Source organism: Gopherus flavomarginatus, chromosome 4 (assembly GCF_025201925.1).
Source record: "Gopherus flavomarginatus isolate rGopFla2 chromosome 4, rGopFla2.mat.asm, whole genome shotgun sequence".
Classification (NCBI taxonomy): Eukaryota; Metazoa; Chordata; order Testudines; family Testudinidae; genus Gopherus; species Gopherus flavomarginatus.
In genome coordinates this window covers 6222778-6243985 of record NC_066620.1, presented here as the reverse complement: position 1 = coordinate 6243985, position 21208 = coordinate 6222778, and the positions used below count along the sequence as shown (strand labels likewise).

The window sequence follows — 21208 nt, the reverse complement described above, 5'->3', positions numbered from 1 at the left end:
AAGAGACCTTCTAAGTCTATAATATATAACTAAACTATTGTTGTATGTAAAGTAAATAAGGTTTCAAAATGTTTAAGAAGCTTCATTTAAAATTAAATTAAAATGCAGAGCCCCCCAGACTGCTGGCCAGGACCTGGGCAGTGTAAGTGCCACTAAAAATCAGCTCACATGCCGCTTTCGGCACCCATGCCATAGGTTGCCTACCCCTGCCTTATAGGTTACTTATTACATTGAGTAGATTTTATTTATGTTCTCTATTTTTAGTTCCTTGAAGTTTGTGTGTGTGTGTGTAAAATAGAGGCTATAGGAAATTACTGTTGATTTTGTGCCTGTCTGTGTGTGTGTATCTATATATACCTCATGGTGTACAGTGCTGAATTTAATTTTAGGTAAGCAATGATATACAGGTGGCTAGAGAGAGTATAGGAACTGTTAAACTGTTGGTATTAGGATAGTATTATTTGTGTAATCACTTGAAGCTAGAGTGTGGAATTACCATGAGACCAAAGTAAGCAGGGTCATGTAATTGTATTGCCCTAGGAACAGGGTCCTTGCTTCCTCCTTGGTGTGGGAGGAGGTAGGAGAGAAGTTATATGTGACATCACTATAGTCAAGGCTCTGTCCAATGCCTGCCCCTAACTGCCCACCTGCCCAGGAAGGAGAGTAGTTGCCTCATGGAAGCTGCTCTTCCCCCTTCTGCGATCTGTGATGCCGGTACCCCATGCAGGGGAGTAAAGGGACACTTACATAGGGGCATAATACAGTTGCATAATTTGAAAGAATGAATATAATCTCTTTCTGCAGTCAGAAAACTGACGGAAGTTGGAATCCTTTTAATATAATTCTCTTACTTTTGCTTGTGGATACAGCTGTACTAACACAATGCAACGTTTGAGTTAAGAGGTCTGTTAAAATCCTGGCACCAAAGATAGTTTTCATACTGAGGCCCTTAATTGATAGATATTCAAAGTGATACTGTGTTTGGTTGCATCAATGTGCTGCTTAAACAAGGCCTTCATCTGACCTCCAAAAGGAAATAATTTCAAAGGGAAGAATTTAAGTTTGCCAACATCCAGATAAAGACATCGTAATTAGACAACCTAGGGCTTTGTGGATTAGATGGGGCAATGCAGTTGGGGCAATGCACCAAGAAAATGGGAAATGAAATGTGTGAGGCTCATATGATGTGATTACAATCTGAAGTTTTTAGTCTGTCTTTTTGATTTACCCTGTAGAGCAAATCTGATTTTTTAGAAATGTTCCTTCTCATTAAAAAGAGTTTGAAAAAATGTATGTCGCCTACATTTTCTTAAAGCTAGGGAGCTTTTAATTTAACCCCCAGAAAAAAGATTCACGGAAACTGCGTGCAGCTTTGTTGCTGGGGTCGTTATTAGCATTTTGTTAATTTAATCTAAAAAAACCCTTTATTGCTGTAACATTCTTGCTCTGATGTGATATGTGGTGGTGATTCACAATGGCCTACTAGATACATAAATAATACTTCACGACAACCAGCATGTGTTTCTGTGCTGAGGTGGTGAAGAGTATATTTCAGCTACTATATTATAACCAGACACTGGATAAATGGAAGGCAAGGGGCCAGATTTTAAGATATGTAAACAATTATAACTGCAGTGACCTCAATGGAGCTATGCTAGTCTGCACGTGCTGAGGATTGGCCCTTATAGTTGATGGTATTCTTCCATGGCAGGGAGTAACAATCATTTATTAGTTGCAGTGCAGCAGCTCCTAGTAGCCCGAGTCATGGATCAGAAGCTCCATTATGCTAGGCACTATGCAAACATAACAACAACGACAACAAAGATTGTCTCTACCCTGACAACTGTAAGTAACAAAAATGGGATCTAGAGTGGGATTTTCAAAAGCACTCAATGTTGTCTTCAAAGGTAGAAGAATTAGGTCAGTGCTGAGCACTGCCGAAGATCCCACCCCTGATCTTTGTGAGCCAAAGGGGTGGTAGTTGAGTTTGACAGTAAAATTGTTACTTTGTAACAATAAAAGAAATTTCAGTATCAAATGCTGCATTGCCCTGCATTTTTCTCCATTGCTTCAGTGTTTAGTTCAGAGCTTTCAGATACCTAGTTTATGGACTGGATCTGGGCTATTTGATATAGTTATGCATTCCCTGTAGCATATTTGATTCAGTGGAATCTGCTTTTTTTTTTTTTTTTTAAGTTTCTAGCTCTCATAGTGTCAAAGGAAAGCTTGCAAATATTAAGTGAGTGTATCTCAGGGCTTGTCTACACTTACATTTTATAGGCTCTAACTTGCTGGCTCGGGTGTGAAAAATCACCCCTCCCCCCCGCCCCTGAGCGCAGCAAGTCTGAGTGCTTTAAAGTGCCAGTGTAGACAGGTTCTGAGCTCTGGGAGCCTCCCACCTGGTGCTCGGAGCTAATCCCCTTGTGGAGGTTGGTTACTAGAAGCTCTGAGAGAACTCTTTGCCAAAGCTTGCACATGACCACACTCGCACTTCAAAGCGCTGCCACGGGAGCGTTCCCGCAACAGCGCTTTGAAGTTTCCTGTGTAGCCATGCCCTAATTCAGTTCTGTCTTCCTGAGTCTGCAGACAGCCTGAAACAAGGGCACTGCAGTGGTATGAACTCATCAGCTCCCCCATTAATCTGATTGAGGTGTTAACTCCAAAGCCAATGCATGCACTTTACTTGCTATTGTTAATCATTTCATCACTGGTCATCGTATCAGATGGGATGGGGAACTCGGTTGTAATAAACCCACAGGTTACAGGAATTGGTAGCTCCTGCAGGGTAGGGAGAGGAAAGGAGGAGAGATGCAAAGACAAAAGGAAGAGAGAAACATGAAGGAGGATGTGAAAGGGAGAGAAACACAGGGCAAAAATGAAAATGGTCCTAAAGATGAGTTTATTTTCCCAGTGAGGGGTGCTAAATGAGGCCTAATAAATAACAACAGTGATAACTGAAAGTACAGGACATACTCTTCCCTGGATGTGTGCTTTGGGATTACTCTGACTTTGGTTACTGTTAGGTTGTGTAGCGTTCCAGGCTAGTCTGTCTAGACTCAGAAAACTAGATAGGGCTCTGTTATCCTCTGTTCTTGTGTGTAGTTTCCAGTGATATCAGTGGGAGTTGGATGCCCTGATTGAGGCATGATATGGCCCCGTAAGTACCTGAATACTAGAAAAAAGTACTGAGTAGACTCTGGTCAGAGTTAATGGATTCTACAAATGTTGGAGTTTGCCTCGCTGGGATTATCTACAATACAGGACCCTACCCACAGTACAAAGTTCTAGTGATTTAAATGGGCTTTGGATCAGGAGCTGTGTGGAGTTACCAAGTTAACTTTTTCACAGATGGGTCTCCTACTCAGGCGAATACACATTTTCTAACTAGCTAGGGTTAGGTAGCTTGGCACAGGTAATATAAACTACATGTTCAGTATAATTAGATAATACAGCTCATATGTATGTAATTTGTTAACTGAAACTATTTGGAGCTTTATGCAGTACTGTTCCGGTGTGTGTCTGTCGCATAAAATGGGCCAAAGCCTCAGCTGGTATAAAATGGTATAGCTCCATGAAATCAGAAGCATCATTTTTCTTTCTTTGCCTATCTGTAAATTTCAAGTATTATTGATGGAAATGTTTTTTTTTGGTTTGTGTATGTACAGTGAAGTGGATATTTACTGACTTTTGTCAATAAAGATCTAGTCCTTCCTAACCTATTGATAGTCATTGTTTCCATGGCACCAAGGGAGATTCCTCTGGCCTTCATTAACACTCTTCATTGAAAAGATTATTAAATTGGACACCATTTCACAGCTACAGTGTGACAACTGCTTCATTTTTGTAGGAAAAGAGAACTAAAGGATTTGACTGGTACTTGGAAGCATTTTAAATTAAAAAAAAATCTCTGAACTCAGTGGACTTTGCCTTTATTACTATTACATTTTTAATTAAAAAACCTCTTAATAGCCTGTAGCTTTCAAAAGACATGCAGATATGTTCAGATTAGGACTAACTTTTTATTTCTTAAAAACAACACATTTACACAGGTGAATAGATTAGGGTTTTTTTAGCAAACTAACTCAGCACCTTTTTGTTGCATTCCTTATTAATATATTTTGTATAATTAATGTGTTGCATGAATTCCTGGAACAAGACATTAAAGCAGAACATTCTAATCTGCTATTCCTCCTCCTCCTCCAACATTCCTACGTAACTAAGGGCTCCTGTACACTTAAAATGCTACAGCAGCACAGCGAGCCCCTGTAGTGCTTCAGTGTAGACCCTACCTATACTGATGTCAGGGGTTCTCCAGTCAACATATCCATCTGCCCAAGAGTTGGTAGCTGGGTCGACAGAAGAATTCTTCCATTGGCCTAGCACTGTCTATACAGGCATGTAAATTGGCTTAACTATGCTGCTCAGGGGTGTGGATTTTTCAGACCCCTGACCGGCATAGCAAAAACAACCAAATTTCCTAGTGTAGGTCAGGCCTAGATAGCACTTTGAGATTGTAGTTAGCATGGATGGTAGGAGCACCAGTCCTTTCACGTCAGGTAGAAAAATTCACTCTGCACTGAAATTAGAAATATCTGATTCAGCAAAACAGTCAGGTGCGTGCTTAACTTTTATTTGCATGTCTTGGCTTTTAAGCTTCTGCTTTGCAATTGTTCCATAATATGAGCAAATCTATTTTTTGGCCTGAATTCTCATTTACCCTAAGACTCTCTTGACATTGCTTTAGACATATACAAGGGCCAGAAAGGTGGAGTGAATGATAGTTACACCTAGTTTAAGGCTTTTTTGCTCTCAGGTTGCCTTTAAGCCCAATCTGAAAGTGTTAAGTGCCTGTTTCAGTGAGGAAAAGGAGGAATTGTAAACATCCTGGGCCTGATTCTCCTCTGTGTTCCACCAATTTTATATGGTGGTAACTTCACTGAAATCAGTGGAGTTGCCCTTGGCAAAAACTGGTATGAAAGAGAGCAGAAGCATATTAACTGACACAATTTAAAAAATATAATAAATATGTATACATTGCATATAATGTAATAAATGCCTAATTGTATATAGTGTACCAACACCCAGAATGAATCAGATCATTATAACCACTCTTGTTAAAAGGGCTGAGCTTTTCTTTTGGCTACTTACTACCCAACACAAAAGTAAGCCTGCAGAGATGATGCTCAAATACATGAGTAAATTGTGTTTTACCCTTTCATAAAGGTTTTTTTCAGACTCTGTTTAAAAAAAAAAACCTATAAATGCCTTTTAAACAAATAAATATAAACCCTCATCTCTGTCCACTGTATAGCTTCAATTAGATTTTATGGCTCTTGACATGACCTAAACATAAGTTTCCATGTTTAATGTTTTTCTCAGTAACTTCCTGGTCCAATCAACATACTTAGCAAAGTTTGTTTTGTTTTTAACTACTAGTCCTGTAATCTCACTTCAGGATCTGAGAGCCAAACTACATTCTTTCCTTCTCATGGATTGTCACAAGGAATCCAAGTTCTGTAGGCCAAATTATGCTCTCTGTTACATCTATGTCATATTCAGCTGAACCATGACTGAGGCTGCACATGTGTTCCTCAGGGCATGTTTGAGGACCAGGGGATTTCACAGGTGTAACTGCAGAGATGGTTTGACCAGCAGAATCTGTATTTCTGAGGATGATGGTCACACAGGGAAAATCCCAGTTTGATTTTCGGATCTCAGAGTGAGTTTATGGGGTTGCCGAGTAAGAGAAAAAAATGAAGTATTTCAAACAGAGTACACTTGGTCTGGAAAGTAGAGAGAGACAATAAGCCGAATTGCACAATGGCATTTTTCAGAGCAGAACAGCATTTAGTGTGTAACTATAATTAATGGGAACTATCTGTGTACGTACCTTTTTGTCTACCCAGCTGGAAGGTAGAATCAGTAATCTTACTGTTTTTGTGTTTGTGAAAGTATATAGTGCGTTACCTGCATTGTAACCCATAGAGCTGTTGGTTCCTGAAAAACAGAGGCAGATATTGTCACTGACGTCTTACCTGATTCCTGGATGCAGATGCAAGTTCTATAATTCCTGGATGGCTCCTTCCCTTCTGCTAGACCAGGGATTCTCAAATTTTTGTACTGGTGACCCCTTTCACATAGCAAGCCTGTGGAGTGTGCCCGCCCCCCTATAAATTAAAAGTACTTTTAAATATATTTAACACCATTATAGATGCTGGAGGCAAAGCAGGGTTTGGGGTGGAGGCTGACAGCTCGCGACCCCCCACCCCATGTAATAACCTCACAATCCTCTGAGGGGTCCTGACTCCCAGTTTGAGAACCCTTGTGCTAGACTACACCATTACAAGTACTGCTTTCCTTTGGCTGTGTCAAATCTGGACGGGGGCGGAGGGGGCAGGGAGAAAAAAATCTGCTTTGTTGATTCCTATGAAATGCAGTGCCATAAACTACATCTTCTCCTGGATATCCCAACACCCACTCAAGCTCTGCATTACAAAAACTGAACTCATTTTTTTTCCCCAAAAGCTGCCACCTGCTGCTTCTCATTTACATTAAGGCACCTTTACCCTCTCTGGCCCTTAGTGTAACGGAGACTTCTGACCTTTGTCTTAGGGAAAATAGCAGAGATTTTCACTCTCTCTTGTGATAGGCTTTTTTATTTTTATTATTATTATTATTAGTTTTGCTATCAGAGGGGTAGCCGTGTTAGTCTGTATCTACAAAAATGATTTATGGATATATGAAATGGTGGCCCTGATTTTGCAATCAGATCCACTAGTACAGACCCCTGTACCAACATAGAGCCCCACTGACTTTGGTAGACATCTGTACTAGCAGACCTGAATGTAGAATCAAGTGTAAGGCTGTACTCCCTGTGTCTAATTTAGATAGAAGCTCATTGCTGGCAGGGTCAGCATCTGTGTTTTGTACAGCACTTAACTACATTCTGAATGCTGAATAAATAAATAATACATGTATTCCATCTGTTGGCCAACCTAGGTTATTGGGAACAAACCACCTGATAATATCTGTCCTGATTGAATCAGTATAGTGACCTTGAACTAGACTCTGAGTTCAAAGCCCTACCTGGTCCTGGCCCTGGCTCCTTGGGAGACCAGGTCCCCTTCTAGAGACCATGACCTGATGACAGCTTCACTGCACTGGCAAAACGATACTGTTGACAAACGTGGGAAGACCCAAATTGGCAGGAGCTGGACCCAAGGCTATGACATTTGCTGCTAAAAGAAATAAGCACGACCTGCTACTTTCTGCATATTCTGAGCTAAATTCCAAACCCACCTCTTTCACTTAGCTTTCTTGCACTAACTCTTTCAAACACAGCAGCATCGTCACGCTTTACATAAAAACAAACAGTGACTTGCGGCTTGTTCCTACCAGTAGGGCTAAGGGATAAATGTTTATGTAACTTGGTGTATTTGTCTTTATTGCTCATGGGAGCAACTATATTAAAACCTGAGTAGGTAGGTAAGTGTTACAGAATTGCGGTAGCAGTGCTATCACTCAGGCCCCATAGCAGCAAAATGCATAAGCATATGTTTAAGTCTTATTAAAGTGAATGGGATTTAAGCATGTGATTAAAGTTAAGCTGTTAGTGGTTAGTTGAATTGGGGCCTTAGGTCGCAATGGCACTTCTATTCTTACAACTCTCTCTGTATACCAGCATTTTAGCCAAAAATTTTCTTGCTTCATCTTAGCACTAAAAATATATTTTTTTTAAAGTTTCATTAAAAGCCATTGAGCCATTTTTAAGGATATGGGTGTGAATGTTTTTCACCAGTTAAGGAGCTTTCCGGATCTTTTTTCACACTCTGTCTCTAAGGGTATGTCTACACTACCTGCCAGACTGGTGGGCAGTGGTAGATCCAGTGGGAGTTGATTATCGCATCTAGTCTAGATGCGATAGATCGATCCCCAAGTGCTCTCCCATTGACTCCTGCACTCCACTGCTGCGAGACTGGCAGCAGTCGACTTACTGCAGTGAAGACACCACAGTAAGTCAATCTAAGTACGTTGACTTCAGCTACATTATTCACATGGCTGAAGTTGCTTAACTGAGGCCATGTCTACATCTAAAATTTTGCAGCGCTGGTTGTTACAGCTGTATTAGTACAGCTGTATAGGGCCAGCGCTGCAGAGTGGCCACACTTACAGCAACCAGCGCTGCTAGTGGTGTTAGATGTGGCCACACTGCAGCGCTGTTGGGCGGCTTCAAGGGGTTTCGGGGAACGCGAGAGCAAACCGGGAAAGGAGACCAGCTTCGCCGCGGTTTGCTCTCGCATTCTCCGAAGCACCCTGCAAACCGCAGGGAAGGAGACCTGCTTGCTCGGGGTTCGGGGAACGCGAGAGCAAACCGGGGAAGGAGAGCAGCTTCGCCGCGGTTTGCTCTCGCGTTCCCCGAAGCACCCTGCAAACCGTAGGGAAGGAGACCTGCTTGCTCGGGGGGTCGGGGAACGCGAGAGCAAGCCGGGGAAGGAGAGCAGCTTCGCCGCGGTTTGCTCTCGCATTCCCCGAAGCACCCTGCAAACCGCAGGGAAGGAGACCTGCTTGTTCGGGGGTTCGGGGAACGAGAGAGCAAACCGCGGCGAAGCTGCTCTCCTTCCCCGGCTTGCTCTCGCGTTCCCCGACCCCCCGAGCAAGCAGGTCTCCTTCCCCGCGGTTTGCAGGGTGCTTCGGGGAACGCGAGAGCAAACCGCGGCGAAGCTGCTCTCCTTCCCCGGCTTGCTCTCGCGTTCCCCGACCCCCCGAGCAAGCAGGTCTCCTTCCCCGCGGTTTGCAGGGTGCTTCGGGGAACGCGAGAGCAAACCGCGGCGAAGCTGCTCTCCTTCCCCGGTTTGCTCTCGCGTTCCCGGAACCACCCAGCAAACCTCAGGGAAGGAGACCTGCTTGCTCGGGGTTCGGGGAACGCGAGAGCAAGCCGGGGAAGGAGACCAGCTTGATTACCAGAGAGGCTTCCTCAGGTATGCTGGGATACCTGCTTATTCCACGGAGGTCAAGAAAAGCGCTGGTGAGTGTCTATACTTGATTACCAGCGCTGGATCACCAGCGCTGGATCCTCTACACCCGAGACAAAACGGGAGTACGGCCAGCGCTGCAAACAGGGAGTTGCAGCGCTGGTGGTGCCCTGCAGATGTGTACACCTCCTAAGTTGCAGCGCTGTAACTCCCTCACCAGCGCTGCAACTTTCTGATGTAGACAAGCCCTTAGATTGATTTCCTCCTCCCTCCTCCTTCCCTACTGTAGACCAGACCTTAGGCAGTGGGATTGCAGCTTGCATAGGCCCAACAATTTAGCTAGTGTGGCTAAAAATAGCAGTGAAGAGGTAGTGGTGGGCTTCAGGGTCTGCTGAACAAGCCCACCTGGAACCAGGGGTACATACTTGCATTTCGAGCCAGGGCTGAAGCCTGCATCTTCACTAAAGCTAGTGGGGGTATGCCTACATGAGCTGCAAAATCATACCATTGATTGCAGCGTGGACATATCGTAAAATATGAGGCTAATATTTAATGAGGAAACCGTTTTCTCTTGTTGCATTTACCTGTTGATAAGAACAGCCACAGAATCATTTCCTTGCTTGTTGGTTTTCACAATGTTGCCCCTCCAAAAATTGATTCATAGTTTCCCAGGCCAGAAGGGATCACTATGATCATGTGGTTTGACCTCCTGTATAGCGCAGGCCGTAGAACATCCCAAAAAATAAGTCCTAGAGCAGATCTTTTAGAAAATCATCTAATTTTGATTTTAAAATTGTGATGCAGTTGTCCCAATGGTTAATTACTGTCTGTTTAAAAACTTATGCTTTATTTCCAGAATTCATGAGACTTCTTTCCTAATCTCCTGGTTATACGGTTCCATTTGTGCTATTGTTTTAGGAGAAAATTAGTTGCCACTGCTAAAACTGAAGGCTTTTGTTCTTTACCTACTTCAGTCTGTTTTACACCTTTATTTTGGATAAATGTGTGTGATCAAGTGTGGCTCAGTTCATTGTGAAATGCTAGAGTATGCATGGAGCTTACGCTGGACAGATGAAGCTGTTTCTGTCTCTTGCAACTGAGGAGACGAAACAGGATATTTTAAAGGAGGAATGGGTGTAATTTAGGGAGTCTGTTTTTTTCACAGAAACTAAGGTTTGGCTGATATATAAAGTTGCCCTTAGTGCTGGATCTTGAATAGAGAGGCCTATTTGGAGCTGAGAAGTTCTGTTTTAATGTGAAGCACAAAAGGAAATACACATAATTATTATTATTTAGAAAGATCTTCTAAAGAGGATAAGGGACTGCTCTGGAAGAGGAATTAAGAGTACTGTAATTGGTTTAACAGAAGGTTTTTGAGTCAATTTTTTGGGGGAAATGTTGAAGAATCAACTGAGTTTGATCTTGAGTTTTCCGGTACACTTGTAGGTGTCAGCTACCTTGTTGGGAATTTGTTTATTATAAAGTCCCCGAAAGCAGAGGTGATCCATTTCTTTGATACCGGTTTACCGCAGTGAGGCGCTCTGCAGCAGCTCAGTAGTTGAATCCTGAAATACATATGATAAAGTGAATCAACAACATTTGGATATTATAGGGATGCAGTAACAGCCTAATAAATAGTGCACTAGACTGGGAGTCGGGAGAGCTGGGCTCTGTTGTCAGTGCTGTCATTCACCTGCTGTGTTACCCTGGGTGGTAAGGCAAGTCATTTCCTGCCTCTGTTTCCTCCCACCCTTTGTCTTGTCTGTTTAGACTGTAAGATCTGTGGAGCACTGTTTGTACACTTTTGAGCACAATGGGACCCTGTTCCCAGTTGAGGCCTCTGTGTTACCTTTAATACAAATAGTAGTAACAAAAGCAGCCATGCAAAAGTGTACAGCCTTGAAATACTCAGCAAGAAAAGTGTACAGTTATCTTGTTTTCCAGGTACTGTTTATTACTGATGCTGAATCTAACTAGGCTTAATAGTTTCATAGAATCATAGACTATCAGGGTTGGAAGGGACCTCAGGAGGTCATCTAGTCCAACCCGCTGCTCAAAGCAGGACCAATCCCCAACTAAATCATCCCAGCCAGGGCTTTGTCAAGCCTGACCTTAAAAACCTCTTACAGATCATCACACTGTAAATGTTGCTCTTTTTCTTAGTATTTGTAACATATTTGTTTTGTGTGTGTTTGAAATCTTATAACATTAATTTTACTGTTGCTACTTGTAGAAATAAAAATGTATTTAAAAATGAAATCTTGGCTTAGTCTTATTTTGGTAGTACCGGGGCTGTATATAGATATACATCTGGTGCAGTAAAACCGAAGATTAGATTTTCCTGTGAAAGGACTGTTTCTTACAAATGAAGTTATTAATGAGATCAGTTTTTTATGTGAATGTGTAGAGAGGAATGTGTAATTAAATTACATAGCTCATAAATCCCCAGTGTAAGGCTCTTAAAGTCTGAGGTGTTGCATGGGGGATGAATTTGATGCTGTCTTTTAAAGGGACAGCAACTTGAAAATTGCATTTCTGTCTTCATTTCTTTTTACCTATGATTGTTATGGGAACCCCCTAAGATGACTGTAACTGAAGGAAGATAATGAGGAAATAAATATTTGTTTTATTTAGTTTATGTACTTTGGGCCAAATCCTCAGCTGCTGTAAATGGGTGCAGCTCCATTGCAGTCAGTCCAGCAGAGGATCTGTTGCTTAGTTTCACAGTTAATTGGTCCTCATTTGCACTTCATGTCCCATGGGCTGTTGTGGGGATGACTGAGTGAAACTTGCATACATGCCCCAGATCATGCTCTTCCACTTCATCCACCTTTCTGACGGAAGCCTGTGAACCCTTCGGAGTGATATTGGGGTCTGTGCTTGGGGTGCTGGTAATGGTGCAGTTCACCTCATCATAATATGGGCATGTCAGCAGGGAATTACCAGCCTGGGATATGATCTGTGGCCTTTTAGTAGAGTATCTAAACCCCTTTGGTATTCTTCCTGAGCTGTGGTCCCATACGTTGAATTCTCAGCTAAGTGAGCTTCTTAGAAATCTCATCATAGAGCTTGCCACTTCTGTTCTTCTTCCCAAATTTGTGGGCACTGGTAGCATTACACCAGAAATCATTCAGTACCTTAGTGTCTGCCTCTGACAAGCTGGCTACAATTTGTGGTGATGTCTTCTTTGGGGATGTTAGCAGAAAACCAGAAAAGAGGTCTATGTCAAGAAAAGGAGAGAGGCAAGGGATCCTAGTGGTTGTGGGAAGGTAATGGAGGATGAACAGCACTTCATTATTGTATAGTGGTGCTAGACTGCATCCACCCTACATACAGATCAAGTTAGCCGCTCTCACGAAAAGCTCGTTTGAGGTCTGCCCTATGCACATGGTCATGCCAACCAGCTAATCTTACTACAGCCAGTACACACAAGTGATGAGTTATGCGTGCATGGAGACAAGTTAGAGAGAACTCTTGAACTATACCTCGTGTTAACTCACTAGTGAAGACAAGCCCCTGAATTGGAGGTTGGAAGAGTCTCTCTGTTTACTGGGTTCCCTACACAGAGTTTGAGAGCAAGAGGATTCCTCGGGCATTGAAGGGTGGATGGGAGATTTGAGAACTCCCTTCTGTGCTTCGTGGATATCCCAGACTCCTGCATGGAGACAAAGCGTGATCAAAACCTTGGGGGCTGACCTTTCCTCCAAAGCTCCTAAACACGTTTGGGGTGTGTATCTGTGTGGGGTGGTGGTGGTAGTGTTAGCATGACGGTAGCACCTAGAAGCCCCAGTTGAGACCACTGTGTTAGATGCTGTACATATACCTTGTACACTCTTTGGGGCAGTCTCTTGCTATCTAAATGGAGAAGAGGGACAAAGGTTGGGAGAAGGGAAGAGGTTTTATTCCCGTTTTACAGATGTGGAACTGAGGCACAGAGAGATTAAGTGACTAGTCCAAGTATCACTTGTTAGTTCCTTACTGAAAAAGACCCTTATTAGCCTCAGCCGGGAAATATAAATAATGAAATTTAAACAAAACAAATCAGGCCTTACTATTTAAAGAGAGCTCTGTCAGAAAGTTAAATCTCTTAAAATTAGAAAAGTTGACCACGTCTCTTTAAGAGAGTACCTGCTTATAGCGACTCCTGAGCTTATGTCTATAGTGCAAGCTGGAAGTGTAAATTCCAGCTCAAGGAGACATACCCATGCCAGCTCTGATTGAGCTAGCATGCTAAAAACAGAAGTGTAGTCATGATGGCACAAGTGGTGGGCGGGGACAGCCTCCCAGGTACCATCCCATCCAAGACACTAGGTGCATGGCAGGGCAGCTAGCCCCTCCCAATATTTCATGCTGCTGTGGCTATACTTCAAGCTACAGTGCTAACAGAGCTCACATGGGTATGTCTCCTTCCACTGGAATGCACACCTCCACTTTGAAGTGTAAAAGTAGCCTGGTAAACCAATGGAGTTTGAGGTCAGATTGGTTAGGCGTACAGAATTCAAGATTCATATCTGGACCTCTGCAGTCTGCAAAATCAGATTGAAAGTCTCTTGAAAACAGGCTCGTTCCTGAGTTTCCCAGCCCTAATACTTTTCTTTCTGGCCGCACCTCAGAAGTGAAAAACGATCACCTCTTCTAATGTTCTGCACTTTCAGATTAGCTCTAGAAATGGGCACAGGTTCAGGGTGGGGCGAATGGTAAGCTTCCTGCTACATGCTAAAATGAAAGAAAATACTCCGTTTTCTCCCTCTCCTCTTCTAGCTCATAGTTTTCCCTCTCCTTCTTTTGTAGGTCTTTTATCTTTTGCTTCTCCACTCTTTTTAGTCACCCGCTTATTATTATTTTTTTAACTCCTCCTTTGCCCTTAACCTTGGTCTTTGCCCTTTTTGGCTCCTTCTAATAATGCCAATAAAGGAAAGCAAGAGTGGCTGTTGGTTGTTTTGTTTTTTTTAAAGCTCTTGCAGACATTTTTGGCTCAGCTGCTACTTTCACTCAGACTTAAACTGCAGCTATTCGATGCACTCAATTTTTCACTTACATTTGTATCCAAACAAGCATCATGTTTTCTGTAGTATGGTACATTTTGCACATCGAAGATTTGTAGATAATTAGGTGAAAACTCCAATGTAATAAACTAATATAGTTTAATGAAGTCGGGGGAGGCGGAGGAAGAGAATGAGTTTTTTAATTTAAGGTGAAAAATGATGACTAAAGACTGCAGATTTTGGCCTTTGTTTAGTTCAGGACTGTTTGCAGGAAATACAAACTTGAATCAATTGAGACTGTTTTTTAAACATTGCTAATCGGCTAACTGTGTTTATGGATAAATGCATATAGTATAGATATGTTTGTGCAGTCATTATATTAAGTGAATCACATTTTATTCAGGTATGGAAAAAGATGATATCTTTGTAATTGCTATGGGAAAAGGTGATATCTTTATAATTGCATCCTCTGTATACATTTCTCTGACGCAAGGGTCAGCAAGGTTAATGATTATTTCATTGCCTTAAAGTAGGATTCCTTTCCCCCTCCCCCCTTACATTTACAGTTACTTGTTTTCTGTCCCTTGCTGCTGATATTTTTTTCTCTGATCAGCTACATTAAAGCTGTAATCTTTGGGAGCGGATTGTGGTGACATCTAACATTTGTTCTATTTGTACTTCAGACTGAGGTCAAGCAAACAAACAAAGCAATCATTATGTTTTAGCATTCTTTTTTAATGAGTGCATTAAAATCGTCTTAGCATTACAGGATCAGTTGTGAAGGGGAAAGGGGGAGGGAAACGGAACTTCTAGTAGCTGTCTTTTGAAGCAGTGCAATTTATAGGAAATAATAGACAAAAAGGATATGTAAGGGCTTTGGTGGGAAATCAATGGCACTATGTTGTTGACGGAAAAAGATCTTGGCAGCACTGTTGTTGTGACTGTTCCTGTGGCTTAGAAAGGAATTTCCTACAGACTGGACTAACCTTTAAAAATGTCTCTACTTTTAGGAGTTCAAGACATTCAGTGGAGTCTTCCCAGGGAAGATGTCGTCTGTGACAATGGAAGTCCGTTGTCTGGAAAAGAGAGGAAGTTTCTTTAAGGTAAAAGGAAGATCTGATTTACTTCAATAATTAGGAAGACACATTTGCTTCGAAAAGTATGGCTGTTTATAATCTCACTACCAGCTGCAGAAAACCTTGGTACTTTTACAAAGCTATGCTGCGAGAACTTGCCTTAGCACAGTTGGAAGTTTATCCTGTCTTCCAGCAGTTTAGGATTTTGTAATTGAACAGACAAATACAAACACAAAAAGCACATGGCTTTATGTGAAACTGATGCTGCCAAATATGCCAAACAGCCTTTGATATATAGAGTGCTTTATTGGTAAATTGGTAAGCATCTTACTATGTGTCTCATTTTACAAGTTTTGAGGTCTGATTTAAAGTCCGATCCTTTCATTTGTGTGTTTTTTGCTATATACTGTATAAAGGTTTCTCGTGTCTTTCCCTGCATCTGCTACTGACAATACACATTATACACACACAGACACCACCTGTTCTTATAGTTCTTGCAGTAGGTATTGCTGTAGTTAAAGTTGCAAGACAACCTTGACTTTTTTCATTCTAACTCTTGATTTTGCTTTGTTCATAATTTTTTCTAAAAAATTCTCCCTTTGGTTGAATCTTTGCTTGCTTAGTTTCAGTCCATAGATTATGTTATGAAAACTTAAAAAAAAAAAAAAAAAAAAAGTCTTTAATGGTTTTTGAGTTACCTGAGCATGAAAAAATGTATTGTTTTTCTACTTTAAGCAGATATTTAAGACTTTTTTTTAATGTACTGATAAATTCAAATGACTGGACTTTTAAAATTCTGGATTTCATACATGACTAGTCCTCAGTGAGGAATAACTGTGTCAATTCTGAGACTATATTTTAAAATACCCGGTTAAAAGTGACCTGAAAAAGTGGAGTTCGTGCATTTACTGTTAAATAATGTGTTAAGTTTTAAGCTACATGCTCACCTGCAACACTATGGAATAGCAAAAAAACATAATTGTGTAACACCACAGTTGTACAGTCAGGATTTTTCTTTCTTCCACTCCCCTGAGTTACATATTTGTAAATAAAAACATGGAAATTACATGAAAAATGCTTGTTGCATTTGACATTAAGACAGCAAATTTCAACATAACAGTCATAAAATTGGAACAGTTAAAGTTCTCATAGCAACATTGATTTACCCTCATGGTGCACAAAGATATAACAAGATCTAGTGGCTGGAAGTTGAAGTTAGACAAACAGCCTAGAAATAAGGAGGAAATTTTTAACAGTGAGAATAATTAACCATGGGAACAATTTGCTAAGGGTTGTGGTGGATTCTCCATCATTGGCAATTTTAAAATCAGGACTGGATTATTACGAAAATAGATCCTGTAGTCCAAACGGAAACTATTTCAGGGAATTATGGCCTCTGTATTGTACACAAGGTCAGTCTAAATTATCACAATTGTTCCGTCTGGCCTTGGAATCTATGAATATTTTTTATTACTACTGTAGTTGGTATGTTAAAAGTATACTTAATATGCAGAGAACGTCTCAAGTTAGTTAACTCACTGTTGCACCAACAATGTATTGCTGGATTGCAGTTCGTTTTATGTTTTCATTTTATTTAAGAAATCCTTCTTCCCTCCTGAAGATAAGGATATAATGAAAGCTTTTACACAGAAGGTTGTTGCATGTCGACATAAAAATCATTAGTTTGTGATGTGGAAAATGTGACTCCTAGGGGGCGTGTGTGTGTATGTCTGAGGTTTTGATGATACTTGCCCTTTTGGATATTATCCGCCTGTACATTACAATGAAAACGGTGTTACAGTAGACAGTGAGGACACTGCAGGAACACTTGTTTTTTAAATTTAAGAATTTGCAGTTATCTTCCCTGCTAATTTAGGATCAGATCTTCTGAGGCATTTAGAGGCCTACAGATGCAGATAAGCATCTAGTGAGATTATCAAAAGCATCTAAGAAGGCTAGGCACCTAATTCTCACTTAAGTCTTTTTGAAAACCCAGCTTGGTACCTATCTATATCTTTAGGAGACTAAATGCCTTTGAAACCCTGGCCCTTAGATCCTTAAGTTGCTTAGACCAATATACTGGGTGAAACAGATATTAGGAAATCCATCCACCATGGCAATATACACCTTGGGTTTATTGAGAGGAAATGCTAATAGCTTCACATAGGATACTGGTTCAGGCTCTCTGATTCTAGGGATACTATTTTTAGCTGTCACAGTGGCATACGGGTACTGATATCCTGTGTTTCAATACAAAAGGCACTGCAGAATAGAGCTGAAGTGTAATAATTGCATGAAATGGGCCAGGAGGACATTTATAGAAGGATGGAAAAGAACCAACAGCCTGGCACACCGTCTGAAGCACTGACACCCATTGGGGGTTTTATGGATTTGGAGGGGAGATCTAACTGCTCAGAGCTGGGTGACAGTGTGGAGCCCCTGTTGTAGGCATCATGGGCTCCTCCGAATCCCACTGAATACTCCTTGGAAGTGCTTGAATTCCTGAACAACATTAACTTCAGGTCTAGTGTGTTTTACTCCCACTAAGCTAATCATGAGCGTCTGCTTGGGGAAGGAACACCCTGTGGATTCCCCAAAACCAGTGGGCCAGAGCTTTCCACAGATCCTTAGGCTCCCCATGAATGAAAAGTCTACTGTCCTCCTCCCCCATTCCCACCTGTTGTTGTGCACAGCTACAGATTCCTACTTCCCCAGGGAGCATGTGTCAGGAACTATCTTGCTGAGTTTTTGACCTAGCTGTTCCCCCTTTTCATTGCCAATTCAACCCAAGTGATTAGCACCTGGGGAGCTCAGCCTGCGTGTGAGCAGCTACACTGCAAAGCCATAATCCATTTACTGCATCCTCGCTGGTGCTCCGCTTCCCCATGTGTGTCGCTAGGATGCTGTGCACTGCAACCACTCAGATTCTTTCCCAATGAATTGTGGGAGAACTTGTTTGTCATTTTGGGCACATAGAAGGGAATTGGAGGACATTGTGTGGTTTAGCCTGCATCCTTACTGCGAAGTGGGTGGATTGCCCACCCAAATGAAAGCAACACTTGGGTTTTGGTCGATGGCTCAGATGAGCCATTTGGCTTGGATTGAAAGTCCCACTAAACTTGAGAGAGAGAATGTTGTGTGGATGGGAGAGGAATTTGGGCAGCACCTGTTTAGAAGCCTGAGTTGACTCTGCAGTGAAGAGGTATCCACAGAGAGACTCTCCACTAGGAAAATCTGTAATTCTGTCCCAGCTCTACCGACAGCGTAAATAGTAGTGCAGACCAGACACAGGTGTTTTGGTTTAATTCTGCTCCCGGACCAGTTTGCACTACATCTTACACCACTGCTGAAAAAAGTACAATTTTCTCAAATGTAGACAGGGCCTGTAAGTAGCGACTGAAATGCTTGGAGGACTGGCTGGTGCTGAATTCATATGTTTGGATTGTTTTTGTCTCAGAATATTGGCATACTGCTGCAAACTTAGCTACTTGACACCGAAGAGATGGATCGTTCAGAAATAATGGTATTGACTCTTCTCCTGGCATTGCAGCTAACATACGCAAAAAGCCAAAAGGTAACTGACGCCTGGCAGCTGCCATCCTGCGGAGTCTTAGTTGCCCAGCCTTCCCCATCTGTTCTATCATACCCTAATCTTCCCCCCAGCAGGTTACATTCCAGACATTTCACAGCTGTTGCCCCTCCCACACCAAGGCTGAAAACATCTCTTGCTGTATGAATCCCTCCCAGCAAACTGTACCCTAATGCCTTGTCTATAGAAGAGACATTTGGTATGCCTAGCATGCCAGCAAAACCCCATGTTCCCATGAACCTCCGTACTCCCAGTGGTGCAGAGACAAGCACAGCAGTTCGGATTAGACTTGCTTCCAGCAAAGCTAACCATGGTGTGCCTCTCACTAGTGTCAGTATGAATGAGGATAGCTTACATAATAGCTCCACTGGTGTAAACAGTTGTCCCAGAAGCCATTGCTTCAGGGAACTGGGCTGGGGGCTGTGAGGTAGGTATCCAGTAGGGTGACTAGATAGCAAGTGTGAAAAATCTGGACAAGGGGTGGGGAGTAATAGGAGCCCATATTAAAGAAAAAAGCCCAAAATATCAGGACTGTCCCTATGAAATCGGGACATCTGGTCACCCTAGTATCTGGAGGACAGTACAACTGCATTGCAAGAGCAGCTGGGTGGCAAAAGTGAATTAAAAGCAGCATTGGTACTTGTACCAGTGAAATCTCACCAGTTCAGTTATAAATGGATCAGTTCTCCAGAGTGGAATCAGCACTACAGTGTGTCTACACTATAGTGTTTTGTACCAGTTTTCTAGTAAAATCTTAGTGATGCTGGTGCCTAGTAAATGCAGTGCTTAAAATGGCCAGCAAAGGGGGGAGGGGGAGGGGGCGGGGGCGTAGGGTATCTCAGTATCCTCACATCAGTTTATCGTCCTGACCAGCAATTAATTCTGCATCGCAACTCCCAAATCAATTTTGCCCAATCTATTCTGTCCCCTCCAGCCCCACCCCCAGCCAATTTCCCCCCACACACTCCTGCTCCTTCTTCAGCTCCTGGCCTGGGGTCCACACTCCTTCCCAGGCTGGGTGAGTCAGGGAGTGTGGAGGAGCTGTTGTTGCTTGGAGGGTGAGGACGAGGGAAGGGAGCTGCCTTGAGGGGATTGGTTCTTTCTGCTCCCTTCTCCCCCTCTCTTTGTGTGAGAGTGATGTTCCCTTGCTGAAGGGGAAGGGGAGGAAGAGAACTGTGCCTGTTTCCTGCAACTGCCCTACCTACTCCAGGAGACAGGCTGAGGCAAGTAGAGAAAAGCAACCAGTCTGAGGTGGCTTTCTCCCAGGTGGTACTAAGAATGTGCAACTTTGAGCTGTCCAGTTCACTAATTAGAAATTTTATTTCTCAAGACTGTGAGCCCCTCAACCTGGCGTACTTCAGGCACTGAGCAAATGTTGGAAGCAGTGGAGAATAGAGGGCACAAGTTTTTAACAACTGACACACCGGTGACTGACACCTTATCTACACTAGAGCTTTCTCTGTTGCTAGCATTGATATTGCTGCACACTGATGGAAAATGGGTACAAAATTTCCAAGTGTAGACAAGTCCCTGGATTCTGGTATTTAAGGTTCAACCAACTGGGAGATTTTCCTCTTTCTCCCTGCTCCTCCCCTCCTTGATGAAGGATGGTCAGTATTTGTGAACTGCGCACTATATCTGTGCTGGAAAGGTGGCAGTGGAGAGTGTCCACAATAGTGCAGTGGGACATATGGGTATGACAGGTCAGACACAACCTACTCACTGTCTGTCCTGCAAGATGGATCAGAACTACCTACAGCCATGGAGAAGTTAAAACTTCTATAGGCATTTCTTAGCTAGTATGTCGGGTTTGAATTGTAATGCTATATCCTGGGGTTTAAAAAAAAAAAAACCAAAACCTAAAGGAGTTAGATGCCCATCTTCCTCTGAATTTCAAAGGGATTTGGACACCTTAAGTTCCTTGGAAAATCCCAGTCATATTCATTTTAAAATATATATTTATCAATCCAGCTGTTTAAAAACCAAAGTGCAGGTCTTCCTTTTAAGTCCTTAGCTGGCAGTGGACGTGCCTAGACTCCCCAGCACATAGGGGGTTATTATGTTAATTGACAAAGCATCATGTCATTAATTTTCACTTTGACAGTTCATAGTCTGATTACAAAGACATACTTGCACGCTGAAATGTTCAGTTAATGCAGCACAGATTTTGTTTGTCTATTATTTTAACACAGTCTTATTAGGCAAGTCATTGGAAAACAAATGAGGCATGAGTTATATTGCAGTGATAGAACTTTTTCCCCTGTGTTAACTTACGGAAAGCCTCATGCAATCAAAAATAACCGGTTCATTTGGGGATAGAATTAGCTTCTCCATTTTTGGAACACTTTCTGGTTATGTTCTGCTTTGTATAAACCCAGCCATTGTCTTTATTTGGTGGCAATCCACAGTCTTTTTCATTTCAAGTGACTGGCCAGACAATTCACTAATATGACCAAACTAGCTCAATTTCTCAGGAGTATGTGGAGATTATCTTCAGACATGGTGGAGGCCGGGAGTTTAGGAGGGTGTGCATTGTCTACATTGACTTCAGTTGGACTTAAGCACATGCATTGTGCTTTGCTGAAT

At 42.2% G+C, this 21208-nt stretch overlaps 1 protein-coding gene across 6 annotated transcripts in view; it reads left to right on the top strand.

The window, feature by feature from the left end:
* The window catches only part of LOC127049906 (sodium/potassium/calcium exchanger 3-like), a 500507-nt gene that overhangs the window by 406664 nt on the left and 72635 nt on the right, over window positions 1–21208 (top strand). For 5 of the 6 annotated variants that reach the window (XM_050951276.1, XM_050951280.1, XM_050951281.1 and 2 more), the window contains one exon: window positions 14968–15060. In XM_050951276.1, the coding sequence (XP_050807233.1) occupies window positions 14968–15060 (93 nt within the window). Of the gene's footprint in view, window positions 1–14626; window positions 14647–14967; window positions 15061–21208 lie in introns of those variants that run through there. The other variant, XM_050951282.1, reaches the window with a different exon arrangement.